Raw genomic sequence first — 16,314 nt, 5'->3', positions numbered from 1 at the left:
CGCAAAAGCATTTGTGCAAGAGGGCTTTTTCCCGAGCGGGAGCATCATAATATTTCTGCAAGAATACTGACAATTTTGCATTAGATCGTCAGTGTTCTTGTGCAAATTCAGGCAGCCAGTGTAAACAGCTGGCAAGTTTTTCCGCTGCTTTTGCGGAAAAACTTGCCAGTCTAGACGCAGCTCATGTGTTTTAGACCTTGGTTCAGGGTGTCAAATTCACATATGAATTCCAGCTCAACAGTTTCTCTCCTCGGTCTGTTTTTGAAGTTTCTCTGTCTAAGAATGGCAACTTGAAAGTCCAAAATTGTGTGCCTAGGCAGGTTAAAGTGCTCATCCACTGGCTTTTGGATGTTGCCAATCTTAATGTCTGATTTGTTTGCATTTATTCTTTTGCAGTTTGTCTGATGTACAGGCAGTCCTCGAGTTATGTGGCTCCGACTTACGTCGGATCCCTACATACGAACGGGGCTTTTCTCGCCGCGGAGTACGCGGGCGGCGGGACAGCGGTGCGTCTGGGCGGTCCCGCCGCCCGCGTCCTTCGCGGTGAGAAAAGCCTCTCCGCGTCTCCCTGGTCTGCTGGGGGGGGCGCAGCTAGTACGCCTCCCCCCCCCCCCAGCAGACCAGGTTTTTCTCGCCTACGCCTTGGGTAGAGCAGCTAGGGCGCTGCCGGGTTAGTTCCGCAGCACCGCTCCTCGGCGCTACTGGACCAACCCGGCAGCACCCCAGCTGCTCTGCCCCAGGTGTCCCCAAGTCAGCCGCTGTTGAAACTGACCAGCGGCTGATTCCAGGAAGCCCGGGGCAGAGCAGCTCTGCCTCGGGCTTCCTGTAGTCAGCTGCTGGTCAGTTTCAACAGCGGCTGAATCTGGACGCCAGTTCCGACTTACATACAAATTCAACTTAAGAACAAGTCTACAGTCCCTATATTGTATGTAACCCGGGGACTGCCTGTACTGGGCAGAGGGGCATTGTTGACATATGATGGCATATATTGCATTAGTAGATGTGCACGTGAATAAGCCTTTGATGGTATAGCTGATGTGGTTAGATCCTGTGATGGTGTCACTAGGGTAGATGTGTGGACAGAATTGGCAATGGGGTTTGTTGCAGGGATTGGTACCTGTGTTGCAGGCTTTGGTTCCAGTATTTCTGTTGTGGAATGTGACACTAGTGGGGAGTATCTGCCTCAGGTTCGGGTGCTGTCTATAAGCAAGGGCTGGCCTGCCTCCCAAGATCTGAGAGTGAGGGATCATCATCTATGATTGGTTTCATGTAGATCCTTGATGAAGTGGAGGGAGGTTTTAGCTGGGGGCTGTAAGTTGACTAGAGGTTTTCTGTTGCTTTCTTTGTTGGGTCTGTCCTGTAGTAGGTGACTTCTTGGTACCCACCTGGCTTTATCAATCTGTTTCTTCACTTCTCCAGGTGAATATTGTAGTTTTAAGAAGGCTCGATTGAGATCTTGCAAATGTTTGTCTGAGGGACTGAGGCAAATGCGGTATACAGAGTGCTGGATTTGCCTTAGTTCACTGCTTGGGGATGGAGGAGGGAAACAAAAAAATGATGGCAAGATTGCTTGTTTGGAAGACCTAAAACAAAATTGCAGTTGCAATGAAAATTCAAACTCGGGACTAAATATCATTCCGAAATGCAAGTGGTAATCAACCAGCAGAATATTTAAAATAAAATTCAAAGCATAAATTTTGCTGGCATTTAAATGCAGTGATTATGGTGGAGGAAGTTGCAATCAGACCTTCTTGAGACTCATAAGGTGGAGAGGACAAAGTCCATCCCACTCGATTTAATGCAATGACAGTCCTTGCATTTTAAAAACTATATATATATATATATATATATATATATATATATATATTTTCGTGGATGAAATGGTGGAAATGATCAACCTTTCTGAACTGTGTCAAGAGAATAATGTTTAGTCTAAATTTATGGATGGTTTTGTGATACTCTGCATGGATAAGTAAAATAAAAAGATGCATATGGCAGAAGTATTGAAATATAGAATACAATCTAATAATGATACCTACAACATATGGAAAAAATGAGGGAATTCAGCCAGTTTATTTAAAATTCTAGTCATCTGAATGAAAATTTCCCTTACAAATGTGGTCTTGAAGTAGTATCCAAGTAAGATTGAACTTACAAAACATTTGTTTTATTCAGCTGGTGAACCAATTTGAAATATTAGTGAAGTTTCCTTATTTTTAGATATTAAGAAATAAAATGACAACTGTTGGGGTGACAGATCTTTTTATAGGAGAACTAAATAAGGAATAAACTAAAAAAAATGGTGCAGTAGCATGGCCTGTGCCCACGAAAGCTCACAATACCATCTACATGTTTTGTTAGTCTATAAAGTGCTACCAGACTATTTGTTATTTTTTAAAGTTCATCCTGTACAGACTAACTCAGCTACCCCCTGAAACTTCTAAATAAGGAATGACCAACTAACACTCCACTGGTTCTTCTACTAGTGCTGCTATTCCATTTTCTAATTCAGTGGTTTCTAAGGTAAGTCCAGAAACTAGCCCTGCTAGCTTACTACTGCACCCACACCACTGACTTCCTGAGGCAAGAATAGTTTCTGGGGTGATTCCTCAAGTTTAGGAAAGGGAAGAAGAAAGGAGGGGGAAGGATTTTCTCCTTTTATAACTGAAAAAGAGCTGCAGTAACTTCACACCCTGAACAAATGGTAAATTATTCAGCTGCAGGTGGGGGGTCGCTCCTGCCAGGCTGGGCACTGGTTAACTGGTTACCTCAGTAAGCATGCTGGTAAGGCAATGCTTAAGGGGTAATTGTTTAACTGATTTACCCTATACATCCCTAGTTGGAAGATGCTAAATTAAAATACACTTTTTAACATTTGTAATTTAAAAAAATACTTTTGTGCGAGCAAAGAAGCCTCGCTTTCTATTAATGCTCTTCCAATACGTTGATTTTATTCTGAACAGGGGAATATTAGACTGCTCACCTGTGTTATCAAATTATATAAGAAGCAGTAAGTGTGAGTTATGAGAATCGGAACTAAACTTCTAGTGAGAAAAAGAATTAGGCAGATAGTATAGTTTTGCCAGCTTATTATGGAACAGACAACATATAAGGAATGTTAGGGGTGATGCTGATGAGCTTTTTAAATGGTCCCTTAAGGACTAATTATGGGGCCTATGACCATTTGGTAATCTTGGAACCTCAAACTGAATCCTTTATCCCTTTCCTCTGTCTCTTTTCTCCTCTCTTTGAATTAAAAAAAAAATGTAACTTAAGTGTGCGCTATCGGGAACTGAGCCAAATCCCACCAAAATCAGAGAGATGGATTAGGCCTTACAAGCTAATCTAGTGTAGATGCTGATTCCTACTGGCTCATCCTACTAAAACACTGCTATTCTATGATGTGTATTTCACTCCACAAAACAGCTGATTGAATTATCAAAATATCTGGTAATGTAAATATAGCATATGGCGTAATTTCTCATATTTTCCTTATCTGCAAGCACAATACTGTGTCTAAGTATTCATTACATTGTTTAGGCTTTGAAGCCCAAAGTATAGTTGTAGTCAGTACAGAACCTACTTTATTGTAATTTGAAATACACACAGCAATACCTGCACCAGCCCAAAAATAAAGAGTACCAAACTCTGGAATTTGAGCAAGAAATTTTAGAACCAGGTATAGTGGATAAATCCTATTTGATTTGTGTCCAACAACGGTTTGATAAGGGCCAACTAATTTAGTATAGGAAAAGTCTTGTGAAAGATCTGATCCAACGGCACAAATGCTTTGTAGATAGGGATTTTTCAACATTTTTGTGACAGTGACTCACCTTTCACATACATTACCTATTTGCATAATCCCTTCATTACAAGGCCCCTAATAATTCCCACCTAACTTCATCCCACTCATCTCCCTCGCCTGCATACTTTTCCCCTTCAAACCTTCCCCTCTTTCTCCTCCACAATTTTTGTGAAGATAATTAGCCATTGCAACAACTTACTGAGGGATATAGTGGCTTCTCTGTCACTTATGGTATGTCTACACTGCATTCCTCTTTCAAGAAAGGAATGCAAATGCAGAGGAATTAAATTGCAAATGAAGCACAGATTTGAATTTCCCACACTTCATTTGCATAATTGCATCCTGGCACTATTTCGAAATACTCTATTTTGAAAAAAAAACCCGCTGTCTAGATGTGGTTATTTTGAAAGAAAATCCTTCTTTCGAAATTACCCTTAAACCTCATTTTATAAGGAGTAAGGGTAATTTCGAAAGAAGGGTTTTCTTTCAAAATAACCACATCTAGACAGCATTTCTTTTTTCAAAATAGGGTATTTTGAAGGTGCATCCGGATGCGATTATGCAAATTTGATTGTGCAGAAAATTCAAATCCACACTTCATTTGCAATTTCTTTCCTTTGCATTTGCATTCCTCTCTCGAAAGAGGAAGGCACTGTAGATATACCCAGAGTCTTTAAATAAATATTGAACATATTTAAAAAAAAATATGCTGTAGCTCAAATTCATTTATCAAGCCCATAAATTGTATTATTTGATTAAATTCTGTCCTGTATTATGCAACAGGTCAGTCTAGATGCCCATAACCCTTTCCAGACTTAAAGCATTTAGAAATAGTCACACCTGTACTAAAATCATCCTAATATTTCCTCCCTCCCCAGGTATCTGCCTTCTAATTGCATCTCTGCAATTCTCTGCTTCTTTCAACATCCATCTGCTCCATTTGACTATAGAAAATGTACATCAGTAATAGCCTCCCCATTCCAATCTTTTTCCCACCACTTCTGTCTTCTCTCTATCCCCTTAACATTCTCCCTTTCTGTCAAGCAAAGCCCCCTAACTCTTTTCTCTGACACTTAACTGCTCTCCCCACCTCATGAGGCTCTGCTTCACCTTTCCAGTTCCTCATTTAGTCTCTGCCTCCCTCTTCCAAGGTCTTTCTGTATCGGTTCCTTCTCTGTACTGATACCCACATGCTAAACTCCAAAGAACTCTCTCCAAAACCATTTTCCAACTGCCTTCCAAAGGGTCTCTGTAGCAGGCTCAGCTCCCAAAGCCACACAAGACTTGCATTACTCCTACCTCTCAGACTCGCAAGCTAGCAGGAAGGGAAAGGGGGAACCCAGGGAGAGCTAATTTCAAAAGAGAGTCTTACTGCAAAATCAGATGCCTTAGTGAAGCATCAGAACTGCCCCTGCTGGCAAGAGGCTGCCACTGACAGCAGGTCTACACTTAAAACACTATCAGCTGTAGTGCTTAACTCCGTGGTCCCCAACACAGTGCCCGCAGGCGCCATGGCACCCGCGGGGGCATTTCAATGCGCCCGCCAGGTGCTCGGGGCTGGTCTGGCTCCAGGCACATGGCACACGGGCACTTGCGGGGGGAGCGCGCTTGGCGGGGGGAGCGCCGGGCGTGCGGCACTCGGCGGGGGGGGGTCGAGGAGGAGCGCCAGCCCCGGGCACGCGGCGGGGGGGAGCACCGGCCCTGGCCCCGGGCGCGCAGCGCTCGGCGGGGGGAGCGCCGGCCCCGGGCGCGCGGCGCTCGGCGGGGGGAGCGCCGGCCCCGGCCCCGGCCCCGGCCCTGCGGCGCTCGGCGGGGGAGCGCCGGCCCCGGGCGCGCAGCCCTTGGAGGGGGCCCCGCCCCAGGGCACGCGGCTATAGGGGGGGCCCACCCCTGGGTATGCGGCAAGGGGGGCCCACCCCCACCCCTGGGTATGCGGCAAGGGGGGGCCCGCCCCCTGGCGCGCAAGTGTCCCCGCCCCCAGGCACCCGGCGGGCAAACGGCCATGCCCCCTGGCGCCCAACAACCTCAAAAGGTTGGGGACCACTGGCTTAACTGAAGATACTCCTAGTCCAACAGGACAGCTTCTCCCATCCACATGGTTAATCTATCTTCCCAAAAGATTGTAACTGTGTTAATGGCAGAAGCTCTCTAACTGTCATAGAGCTGTCCGCATGTTGGTGCGGGATTAAGTTAGTATAACTTGCTATGGGGGGTATGGATTTTTCACACCCCTGAACAACGTAGTTAGCTATACCAAGATACATCTGCAGTGTAGACCTGCTCCAACATCTCAATTTGACAGGAATTTAGAGGCTGGCAGAAGCTTGCAGAATAAAAGTTTGCCGATAGCTGCTATGTAAAGCAGTAACATCAAGAGGCAATAGTCATACCTGTCCCTCCTCTTCACAGCAGGATGTCATCTTTGAAAGTAGGAGAGGACATTAGTTGTCTGGGGTTCTTCCATCTACTGTATTAAAAATATCATAGTATGTGATAACCAGGCAGTATATGTAATCAGCAAGTTGTGCTACCTACTGAAAACGAATCCATAAATGTTATACCAAATAAAATCAAGCAGGATCTTATGAGGGGGATAAGGCAAAAAGCCACATTTATTGTAAAGATATAAAAAAAATAAAGAAAAGATAGAAGCAAACAACGTTGTTTAACTACTTAACCCTTATACATATAAACATTCATTCATCCATTCTTTCAGGTTCTGTGTATTTGTTATAGTTACCAGCCTAGAAGTTGCTTGTGACAGAATACTGGCCAGGTATTCTGTACACAAGTGATGGGAGTGGGGAGCGAAGTCCTGATCAGATGCGCATCTGAAGCTCCTGGTAGGCTGGCAGCAGAACCTTGGACTCTGATTCCATAGTTTTTTAGTCCAGTTCTTATAGGAATTTCTTCCCATGCCAGTCTATGGAAATTGCTGCATCATGCTGATGTCTTCAGGGTGGCTGCCAGGTGCTCGTCAGTGATCTCATCGGGTGGACCTCCAGTACTTGGTTTTCTCCATTTGACACTTTTTGGTTGCACTGGCACCTGACACCTTCTTCAGCCCTTTGTTGCTGTATTCTCAGGCTGGCACCTCTTAGAACCATTCATTCATCGTCCAAGCACTCTCTCATACATTCATACAGTATTTTGTATAATAATAAAAGTTGTAGTTACAAAAGTTTCTGGGTGGTATTGCTTAAAACATTCTCTGTGCCCTGAGTAAAGTTACAATGTTTTAAAGAGAACAGGCGTTAATTATGTAACAATGCCCTTAGTCAATTACAGGGCTTGACTCCCATAGCAGAGTTAGTAGTGGCTTGACAATGCATTGTTACAATGTATCTCTGCAATGTCAATTTCAAGCAGCCCCTTGCACAAGCTTGAGCATGCCCTGGGGCACAGAGGGGGGGCTGTTTCTGGCTACATAGGATTATATTCTTAACAGTTCTAAGTTATATGACCTAATACATTATATTCTAAAGGGGCAATAATAATAATAAATCTAAACATTTAACAATCTTAATAATAATAAGAAGAATTAATAATAAATCTAAACACTTTAAGTTGTGGGGAACAAATTATGGGGAGTCACTTCCATTTGGGGGAATCATTTTCAATACATTAATATGTTATCCCTACATAACGGCCTTCTGTGTAAATCTCAAAGGAGGAAATGATAGATAATAATGGAAATCTATTTTGAAATATAGGCCAGGAAGCAATTTTAAGATGTTAGTTCTTTATATTTCCATCATTTGAACCAGGAAAGTATTCTGGAAGGCTGCTGAATGTTCCTGAGAAACAACTATTCCTAAGAAAGGCTTTTGCATCTAATAGATTCTGGCACAAGGAAAATCTTAGAATAAAGGGGCTAAAGGTGAACAGTCTGGTTTTACTTAGCATTCTTTCGGCATAGAGTTTCATACTTAAATGGGAGAAACAGAGATGTCTGAAAACATAAATTATAGTTATAAAAGCATCAGTGTGGATACTGAGATGTTCATATAATTTAGGAAAAACTTAAACAACAAATAGTCTGGTAGCACTTTAAAGACTATCAAAACATGTAGATGGTATCATGAGCTTTCGTGGGTACAGCCCACTTCTTCAGATGACCGGAGTGTCATTTGGTAACATAGAAATAGATCTAAAAGACAGAGAGAAGGATGATTTTATACCCTTCAAGTGGCTCAGGAGCAGGCTACTGCAATAGTGTGCCTCTCCGATCATGTTACACCTAGATGATATCTTTCTGACACTTGCTAAATCTTTAGGGGAGAAAGTGAGGCACATGAAAATTGCGGTAAGCTTAAGAACATCTATCTGAAAAATTAAGCAAAAATATGAACTGATTAAAAAATAGGTGATCTACATGGTTTATTTGAAACGTGAAGGAGACATTTCCATATAGTCCAGCCTCCCCACAAAAAAATCTCCTCAAAAACCACACACGTCACACCTCAAGAGTTGCAACAGGTTTTCAAAGGCTCCCATTACTGCAATTTCACTATTTACCAACATAATAAAAAAACGGACAAAAGACCCTATCCATACCTAAAATACAATTAATCTCAGAGGAGTAGCCATGTTAATCTGTAACTTTAAAAGTAACAAGCAGGCCTGTGGCACCTATTAGGGTTGCCAGCTGGTTTCAACAAAAATATAGGACACACTTGACATTATATCACAATCTACATTACATCTTATTTAGAAAATATGGAACATTTATATTTTCTCAATTTGTTTCCCAAACAGAAAGCTCAAATACTAGATTGTCTGGTTCCAAACCAGACACCTGGCAACCCTGGGCACCTTAAAGACTAACTCAGTGGTCCCCAACCATTTGACATCGCCAGGCGCCAGGAGGCGTGGCCGTTTGCCTGCTGGGCACCAGAGGGCGGGGCCACTCATGCACCAGGGGGTGGGGCCGTGCATATGCCACACCTTCATGAGCCACATGCCTGGGGCTGGCGTGCACCAGGAGCCGGCGCTCCCCATGCACCACGCGCCCGGACAGCCGCTTTGCCGCATGCCCAGGGACGGTGCCCCTCCCCCCCATAGCCACATGCCCAGGGCTGGCACTCCCCATTCGCCACGTACCCGGGGCCAGCGCTCCCCATTCGCTGCGTGCCTGGACCATGGGCGGCCACTTCGCCGCGCTCCCAGAGCCGGCGCTCACCGTGAGCCATGTGCCTGAGGCCGGCTCCAGCACAGCTCATGCGCCATATGTCCGGGGCCAGGCCAGCCCCGAGCACTTGGCGGACGCACACAAATGCTGTGTTGGGGACCACTGGACTAACACAAAAAAAAACCTCCAATCATCTGAAGAAGTGTGCTGTGCCCACGAAAGCTTATGATATCTACATGTTTTGTCAAGTCTATAAAGAGATACCAGATGATTTGTTGTTTTTTTCTGTACAGACTAACTCGGCTACACCCTAAAACATATATCATAAACTTTAATGGGTAAAACCCTCTTCATTATGTTTTACCCACAAAAGTTCATGATATATTTGTTAGTCTCTCAGGTGCCACAGGACTGCTCGTTGTCCTTAAAGTACAATTAAACATTTCCAGGGTCAATTAAAACTCTTACAACTAGTAGTCATCTTGCATCTCTCAAAATTCCTATAATATTTAACTGTAAAAATGTAATGCTTGGCCCACAAACTAGGACTTGGAAATGATGGCATATTACAGTGTATGTCTATGCTCTAAAGACGAAAAGCCATGCCACCAAAAGGAAGTGAAGTATGAAAAGCTACTAAACCAGTGACCTTTGTACTCTTATAACAATGTTAAAATGAATGCCTTGGTGTCAGTGTGCCACAACATGATATGCTGTGTTCTGTTAATCATGGTGGGAAAAGTCCTTTCCCTTGGTCATTGAAATGCATTTTTCTTGTCAATGCCTTCCATTAAATTTGCCTATTTTCATGCTTTAAACTTTGAAGTGTCGCTCAGACGCCCTTCCTGTCTCCGCTCTTTTTAACAGCCGGTGATTCCAGTCCCTTCTTGCTCTTCTCCACCTGTGCCTGTCCAGTCTCATCTCAGTCATTTCCACTCGCCTTGGGTCTCGCTTCCGTTCCCACACGTGGCCAGTGAGGTTCAGCGAGGACACGCTGCCCCTTTCCCTACATGAAATGCAGCGACTGGCAGGGCCACAGCCACCCCGGGCGCTTTTGTGTGTGTGTGTGGGGGGGGGGTGTCAGTCTCCCGCGGGCTGTGAGCAGCGGTGGGGTAGCCGCGCAGGCCGCTGGGCGAGGGGCAGGAACGCGGGCGGGCCCAGCTGCTCTCGAGCAACACAGCTCAGGCCAGGAAACGGCCGTCTCGCGCCGACAGCCGTTAGTCCCCGGCGAGATAGTTTCCCCAGCCCACCTCGTCTCTCCGGCCCCCTCAGGGCGGCAGCCCCGCGCCTGCTGCCCCCCCCCTCCCGGGCGCCCGCCTCGCCGCGCAGCCTCCATGCCCGGCGCCCCGGCAGCCAGGGGTAAGGCCCGAGACGCGCACCCCGGGGCAGACTGTGACGGTCCCAGCCCCTCGCCCCGGGGAGGCTGGGGGTGGGTACCGGGGCTCCAGAAGCTACCCGCGGGCGGGGCTTCCCCTCCCCACCGGCAGGGCGTAGGACCTGGGGCCGCTCCCGGGCGGGACGCCGTTTGCCGGACGCGCCCCCGTGCCCACTGCGCAGCCGCGCGGATTCAAAACAGTTTGTTGCTCACGTCGGCGAAGCCGCTTCCGTTTCCAACGCCACATTCCGGCCACACCTGCCTGCGCGCCGCCCGCCCGCCCCGGACACCCCCCGCAGCGCTATGGCCGCGAAGGGTAAGTGCCCTGCTGCCCCCGTCTCCAGCCCCCGTCGCCGCCACCCGCGCGCCGAGCTGCCCGCGCGCAGGAAACGCTCCCCCATCGTTCGCAACGGCGCGACCCGAAAAAACGTTCTTTGCGGAGCCGGCCAGTCCACGCCCACCGCGGCTCACCCTATTGGCCGGCTCCGACCGACCTTGCTGTTGCTATTGGTCCTCCCGGCTGCTCGTCGTCAGTGGCGTCATCGGCCGAGCGGCGCAGGGGGCTTTTGACTGAGGGGAAGCTTCGTGGGTGGTGGCTTCCTGCCCTGCGAAATGGGGGGGAGGGGCTCGAGCTCTGGCCTTGGGGGTTGAAGTGGTGCGGAGCCGCGTGGGGCAAAAGGATGGGGGAGGGGGCTGGAGGCGCCCTCCTCTCCTCTCCTTCCCCCAGCGGGTGTGTTTAGACGGGGTAGTTCGGAGTGGAGGGGAAGGGAGGGGGTGTTGCCCCTTCCGAATAGCGTGGGGCTGGTGGGTGCAGGATCTGCTGCTCCTCCACCCCTAGGCTGCCTCAGTGCTCGCATTGCTTTAGCTTTCCAGTGCTTCATTTGCCACCTTAACTTTCTTTCAACACAGTTTTTGTTAAAGGAATCCCAAGTGACTGATCCCAGATCTGACTAATCCCATTACCCTTGCCTGCCCCTACTGTTCCTCCCGAACTCCACTCCACTCCACCTGCAACTTTGTTTTTGCCCCTTCACACCTCTACCCTCTGCATTCCAGGTGGCTTCTGGGTGGGAGCATTGAGAGCACACATGGGACAGCCGCTCTGCTCTCTTGTTTCTATATTCAGTGGCCCCTGGTCCACTGGGAGGAACAGCCACACAAAAAGTCCTGTTGAGCAGCTAAAGCCCCAGGCCAGAGTATGGTCAGTACATGGGACCTTTGAGAATTTAAATGCTGAACTCTTTTACGTCTGTACTAAGTGGCTACGTCTAGACTGGCATGATTTTCCGCAAATGCTTTTAATGGAAAAGTTTTTCCGTTAAAAGCATTTGCGGAAAAGAGTGTCTAGATTGGCACAGACGCTTTTCCACAAAAGCACTTTTTGCGGAAAAGCGTCCGTGCCAATATAGATGCGGTTTTGCGCAAGAAAGCCCCGATCGCCATTTTCACAATCCGAGCTTTTTTGCGCAAAACAATACCACGTTGTCTACACTGGCCCTCTTGCGCAAAAGCATTTGCTTAAGAGGGCTTTTGCCCGAACAGGAGCAGCATAGTATTTCCGCCAGAACACTGACAATCTTATATGAGATCATCAGTGTTCTTGCGGAATTTCAAGCAGCCAATGTAGACAGTCTAGACGCAGCCAGTGTGTACATGATATGATTTTTCAAAGGCCTGTAACTTGGTCAAATTTTTGTAGCTTTCATACATTCTATAAAGTCAACATTCCTGTCAGAAAGTCAGCTCCCTTACACATTTCAAAGACTCTTTTTTCAAGGCATATTGAATCATCTTAAATAGTTGTAAGAAAGCTTTAATAAGTTTGCAGCAACATTTTCCACAAACTCATTTTAAGAAATAGCCAAATTGTTTCTACTGAGATGTTCTCAAAATTGATGGGAAATTTCAGCACAAATGTTTGAAGTTAGCAAAATTATAAGCAACTAAAAACAGGGTCTTATAAAGTGATAGGAAATGGAAAGTGTTAGTTTAGAAAATCAGCCTTTCTGTAGCAAACCCCACAGAGGGTCGGTCTCCAGGCACCTCTGGAGCAGGCTGTGTTGCAAGTCCCCCATAGTCTGTTTTATTGTGGAAAAACCTTGTAAGTAAAAGTGCTCGGTCGTGATTATGCAAATGAAGCATGAGATTTGTAAATCCACGCTTCATTTGAATTTTCTATCTGCTTTATTTGCATTCCTCTTTGGAGAGAGGAATGCAGTCTAGACAAGCCCTAAATGTTGCTGTACAGGTTACTGGAGGTACACAATGTAGCTAAACAGAGAATTCAAAAATAGATCCTGAGCCTGTGTAAACAATGCACAAGGCATCATGCTGCATTCCTAAGAAAGGTACAGCGTCTTATTAAGGGCAGTGAAGTATGATCCCCTGTCATATGACTGTAATCATGTGACTAGGGCCAGGAAACAGATATCTTGCCAGCATTCTTGTGTGTCAGAAGCTTAGTGTACCATCCATCTTTTAAATCAATAAATAGCTTCATTGGTATTGGTTGCTTCTAGACTAGAGAATACCATATCCAGCTGCCTGCCACCAAAAGGACAAGCTGGTCTAATACAAATCCTAAGCATGTAGGGAAAATTTGAAGGAAATCAAGGAAGAGCTCCACATTTAAAAACTGTATCCCAACACCATGTTGAGCAGTTAACAGAAGTCATGAAGCAGTCCGTTCTGTCTTTTTAAATGCTTTTAACTTTCATTGAGAAAAGTTTGTTGTACAAAGGCAAACCTGAATTCCTCATATTTAGTGTACTGAAAAAAAACTTGAAACAACTACTACTACTACTAATAATAATAAAAAAATGTTAAATTAAATAAGTATGGTATGTCTATTGATTTGTTTTGATAATATTGAGCCTAACACTTTGTAATTATATTTTCACAACAAATCTTTGTTTTCAGTGCTACTGAATATTCAAATGTAAAGGGTGAAATTTTCACAAGCACTGATCCATGGGTGGTAGGAAAGCTAGGTGGGGGAACACATTGCTTTTCCAAACCACCAGCCTGGCCCCACCTGTACTCTACAGCTACTCCCAGTGGTAGGTGTACTGGGGGTGTAGTGTTGCTTAGTTACAAGAGGCTGATAAGAACCATTAGCACCTTCATTGTTTGGTTGATTGGTTAAGGTCAATGCCAAGTACTTTTGAAAATCTCACCCAACATGCTTTGTAAACTTCTCCTTTGTTAATGTCACATAGAATCACAATGCATGTTTTGAAAGATGAATTAAACTTTAAACACTAAAATAGTTTAATTCCAGCTTAGCTATTGTACAATTCAAACAAGTGGGTAATACTGGGTGTGATAAATGTGCTGTTGCCATCAGAATGGTGTACAGATTTACTTCTTTCTTTCTGTATATGCTTTTAGATTATGTTTCCATGAGAGTTGAGGATGATGATGAAGCTGTGATAATTGAAAATTCTGAAGATGCAGAAAATGGACTGTCCACACAAGACTGTGTGTCAGTGGAACAAAGTGCTCCAGTAAACAGTGATGATCACTACATGACTCAACTTACATATGGTAAATACAGTGAATTCTTCTGAGAGTTAATGCCCATTGTCCAGTGCTCAGTGATTCTATCTTTAACACTGTATTGCCCATTCCTTTTTCTTTTCTGTGTGACTCGAAAACCTTAAAAAGCTACTTATTAATAGCTAATAGTTTGATAGTATTGTTTAATACAAGTAACTTTAGAATCTGTTTCCCTTTCAGGTTCTTCTCTGTTAGTGGTATACCAAGTGGAAAATTAGATTTAAGAATATTTTTTCTTGCATATACATTAGATTTTATTATTTAATTAGCATCTTTGTAAGATGGCCACCCAGGCAGTGGGGAGCCCTGGCTGGGGGACAGCATTCAGCATGGGTCATCAGGGAAGGGACCTCCTCTGGTCCAGTAAATCCCCTAATTTGGGACTGGTCAGGCCCCGAAGGTGCCGGACCAGGGAGGTCCAACCTGTACTGGAAATTGCCATTTGCACATGCTCAGAAAAATTTGCTAAAGGGTTACTGTAAAATTTCCACAGATTTCATCTATATGGGCAGTTTTAATCCTGATGTCATACCTTTTGAGTGCTTGATTTTGCAATCTTAGCATAGAATTTGTATGTAATTGTAGTGTCTCTGTTTTTGATTATGTAGTTAGAGACACAACAGAACTTCCAGCATACAGGAACTGTCCTATTCCTGAGACCTTACGGCTGTGTCTACACTGGCCCCTTCTTCGTAAGAGGCATGCTAATTTCTAACTTTGGAATAGGGAAATCCGCGGGGGATTTAAATATCCCCCGCGGGATTTAAATGAACATGGCCGCTGCTTTTTTCCCGGCTTGGGGAAAAGCCAGAAAAGAACGTCCAGACTGGCGCGATCCTCCGGAATAAAGCCCTTTTCCGGAGGATCTCTTATTCCTACTTGAAAGTGAATAAGAGATCCTCCGGAATAGGGCTTTATTCCGGAGGATCGCGCCAGTCTGGACACTCTTTTCCGGCTTTTCCCCAAGCCAGGAAAAAAGCGGCGGCCATGTTCATTTAAATCCCACGGGGGATATTTAAATCCCCCGCGGATTTCCCTATTCCAAAGTTAGAAATTAGCATGCCTCTTCCAAAGAAGGGGTCAGTGTAGACACAGCCCAGGTGTCTAGAAGGAAAGTAGTAGGGTCAGAATGAAGAGATAAGATACACTAGGGATGGGCAACCACAAATACTGGGTGGGCCACGAGTGGCCGTCCTTCACCTCAGTGGGCGACAGCAGCCTCCGGCCCACTGAGTTCCGCTTGTGGGCCCCATGGCCCCTTGTCTACTCCTCTTCACCTTGCCCCTCATGCTTTGGGGCACCAGACCTCCACACTTACCTGCTGCTCTCCCTCTTCCAGCACTTTTGTAGTGTGCGAATCACCTGATTCTTGCTCTGTTCCTGATCCTCTCCCTCCCAAAGCTGGAATGCTGCAAATAGCTGTTTTGTGGCATTCTAGCTCTGGGAACGAAGAAGCGCGTGCATCAGGGACTAATCAGATGATCCGTGGCTCTTCAGAAAGTGCTGGGATGGAGGGGAGAGGCTTAATAAGTGAGGGTGTTTGGGGGAGGAGCACAGCCAGGGCATCCTTGGGCCAAAGGTTGAGCCCCAGTGGGCCACATGCAGGTCACAGGTTGCCCTCCACTGCGAGGTGGAATTGGTTAGATCTATGATTTGCTGAGTGCAGAGCAGGAGGGTGCCTGCGTGTACATTTCTCCATTCTACCCCCAGTCCTGTTGCAAGTTGAGGCAGCTTCATGAGTATTAATAATTGTTTGTAAAACAATAGAACCTAAGTACCACAGTGGGAGATGAGGGCCATCCGATTGTGCTAGGCCCTGTACAAATGCATAACAAATAGAGTCCCTGCCCCAAGCAGCTTACAACCTGAGTACAAGATGAGAGCCCTGCTGGTGAAATACAAAAATAAAGGGAAGCCCAAAATAACAAGGGGAGGATTATTCCCTATCTTGCACTGACAGATACCAGCTCTCAAGGAGCAATACTGCCTGTTAGAGGCACTCCATTACCCTGCCAGACCTTCTTTTCCTGTCCTCCTTTTTTTTTTTTTTTTTTTTTTGGGTTTCTCCCAGGCCAACTTAATTTAGTCATGTAAAAGTTACAGGAGTATTAAAATAGAAGTTTGTCAATGACAAAGCATTTGTTTGCAGATGTACAGTTTTTCTATTAAATGTTTCAAACAATATGAGTTTTGCTCTAGATTATCAACTTTTGGGGGCAGGGATTGGAATCAGCTCTTTTTCTTTGCATGACTCGGCGCAGATATAAACGTGCTCAAAATTGAAGATAGGAGGAGCAGATACTTAGGGAAAGGAGAGATGACGGTAAAACAAATACAAATAATGGCAAGTTCTGTATTGCACTGTGAAAGATGTGATTAAATTCTGATTTTTAGATTTTAGATTTTTGTTCTGTGCGGGTTTTTTTAAATGGAGTATAAGATAAG

The 16,314-nt window shown here is 45.4% G+C and overlaps 1 protein-coding gene across 1 annotated transcript in view; it reads left to right on the top strand.

The window, feature by feature from the left end:
- Nucleotides 1-9,512: 9,512 nt before the first annotated feature.
- The window catches only part of BEND2 (BEN domain containing 2), a 40,182-nt gene continuing 33,380 nt past the window's right edge, over nucleotides 9,513-16,314 (top strand). Inside the window, exons 1-2 of the mRNA XM_075914011.2 lie at nucleotides 9,513-10,627; nucleotides 13,702-13,857. Of these exons, the coding sequence (XP_075770126.1) occupies nucleotides 10,615-10,627; nucleotides 13,702-13,857 (169 nt within the window). The 5' untranslated portion in view covers nucleotides 9,513-10,614. The remainder of the gene's footprint in view (nucleotides 10,628-13,701; nucleotides 13,858-16,314) is intronic.

Source organism: Pelodiscus sinensis, chromosome 1 (assembly GCF_052426305.1).
Source record: "Pelodiscus sinensis isolate ZL-2025 chromosome 1, ASM5242630v1, whole genome shotgun sequence".
NCBI lineage: Eukaryota > Metazoa > Chordata > Testudines > Trionychidae > Pelodiscus > Pelodiscus sinensis.
Note: the sequence above shows the minus strand (reverse complement) of the source record. Positions and strands in the feature narration are given on the sequence as shown.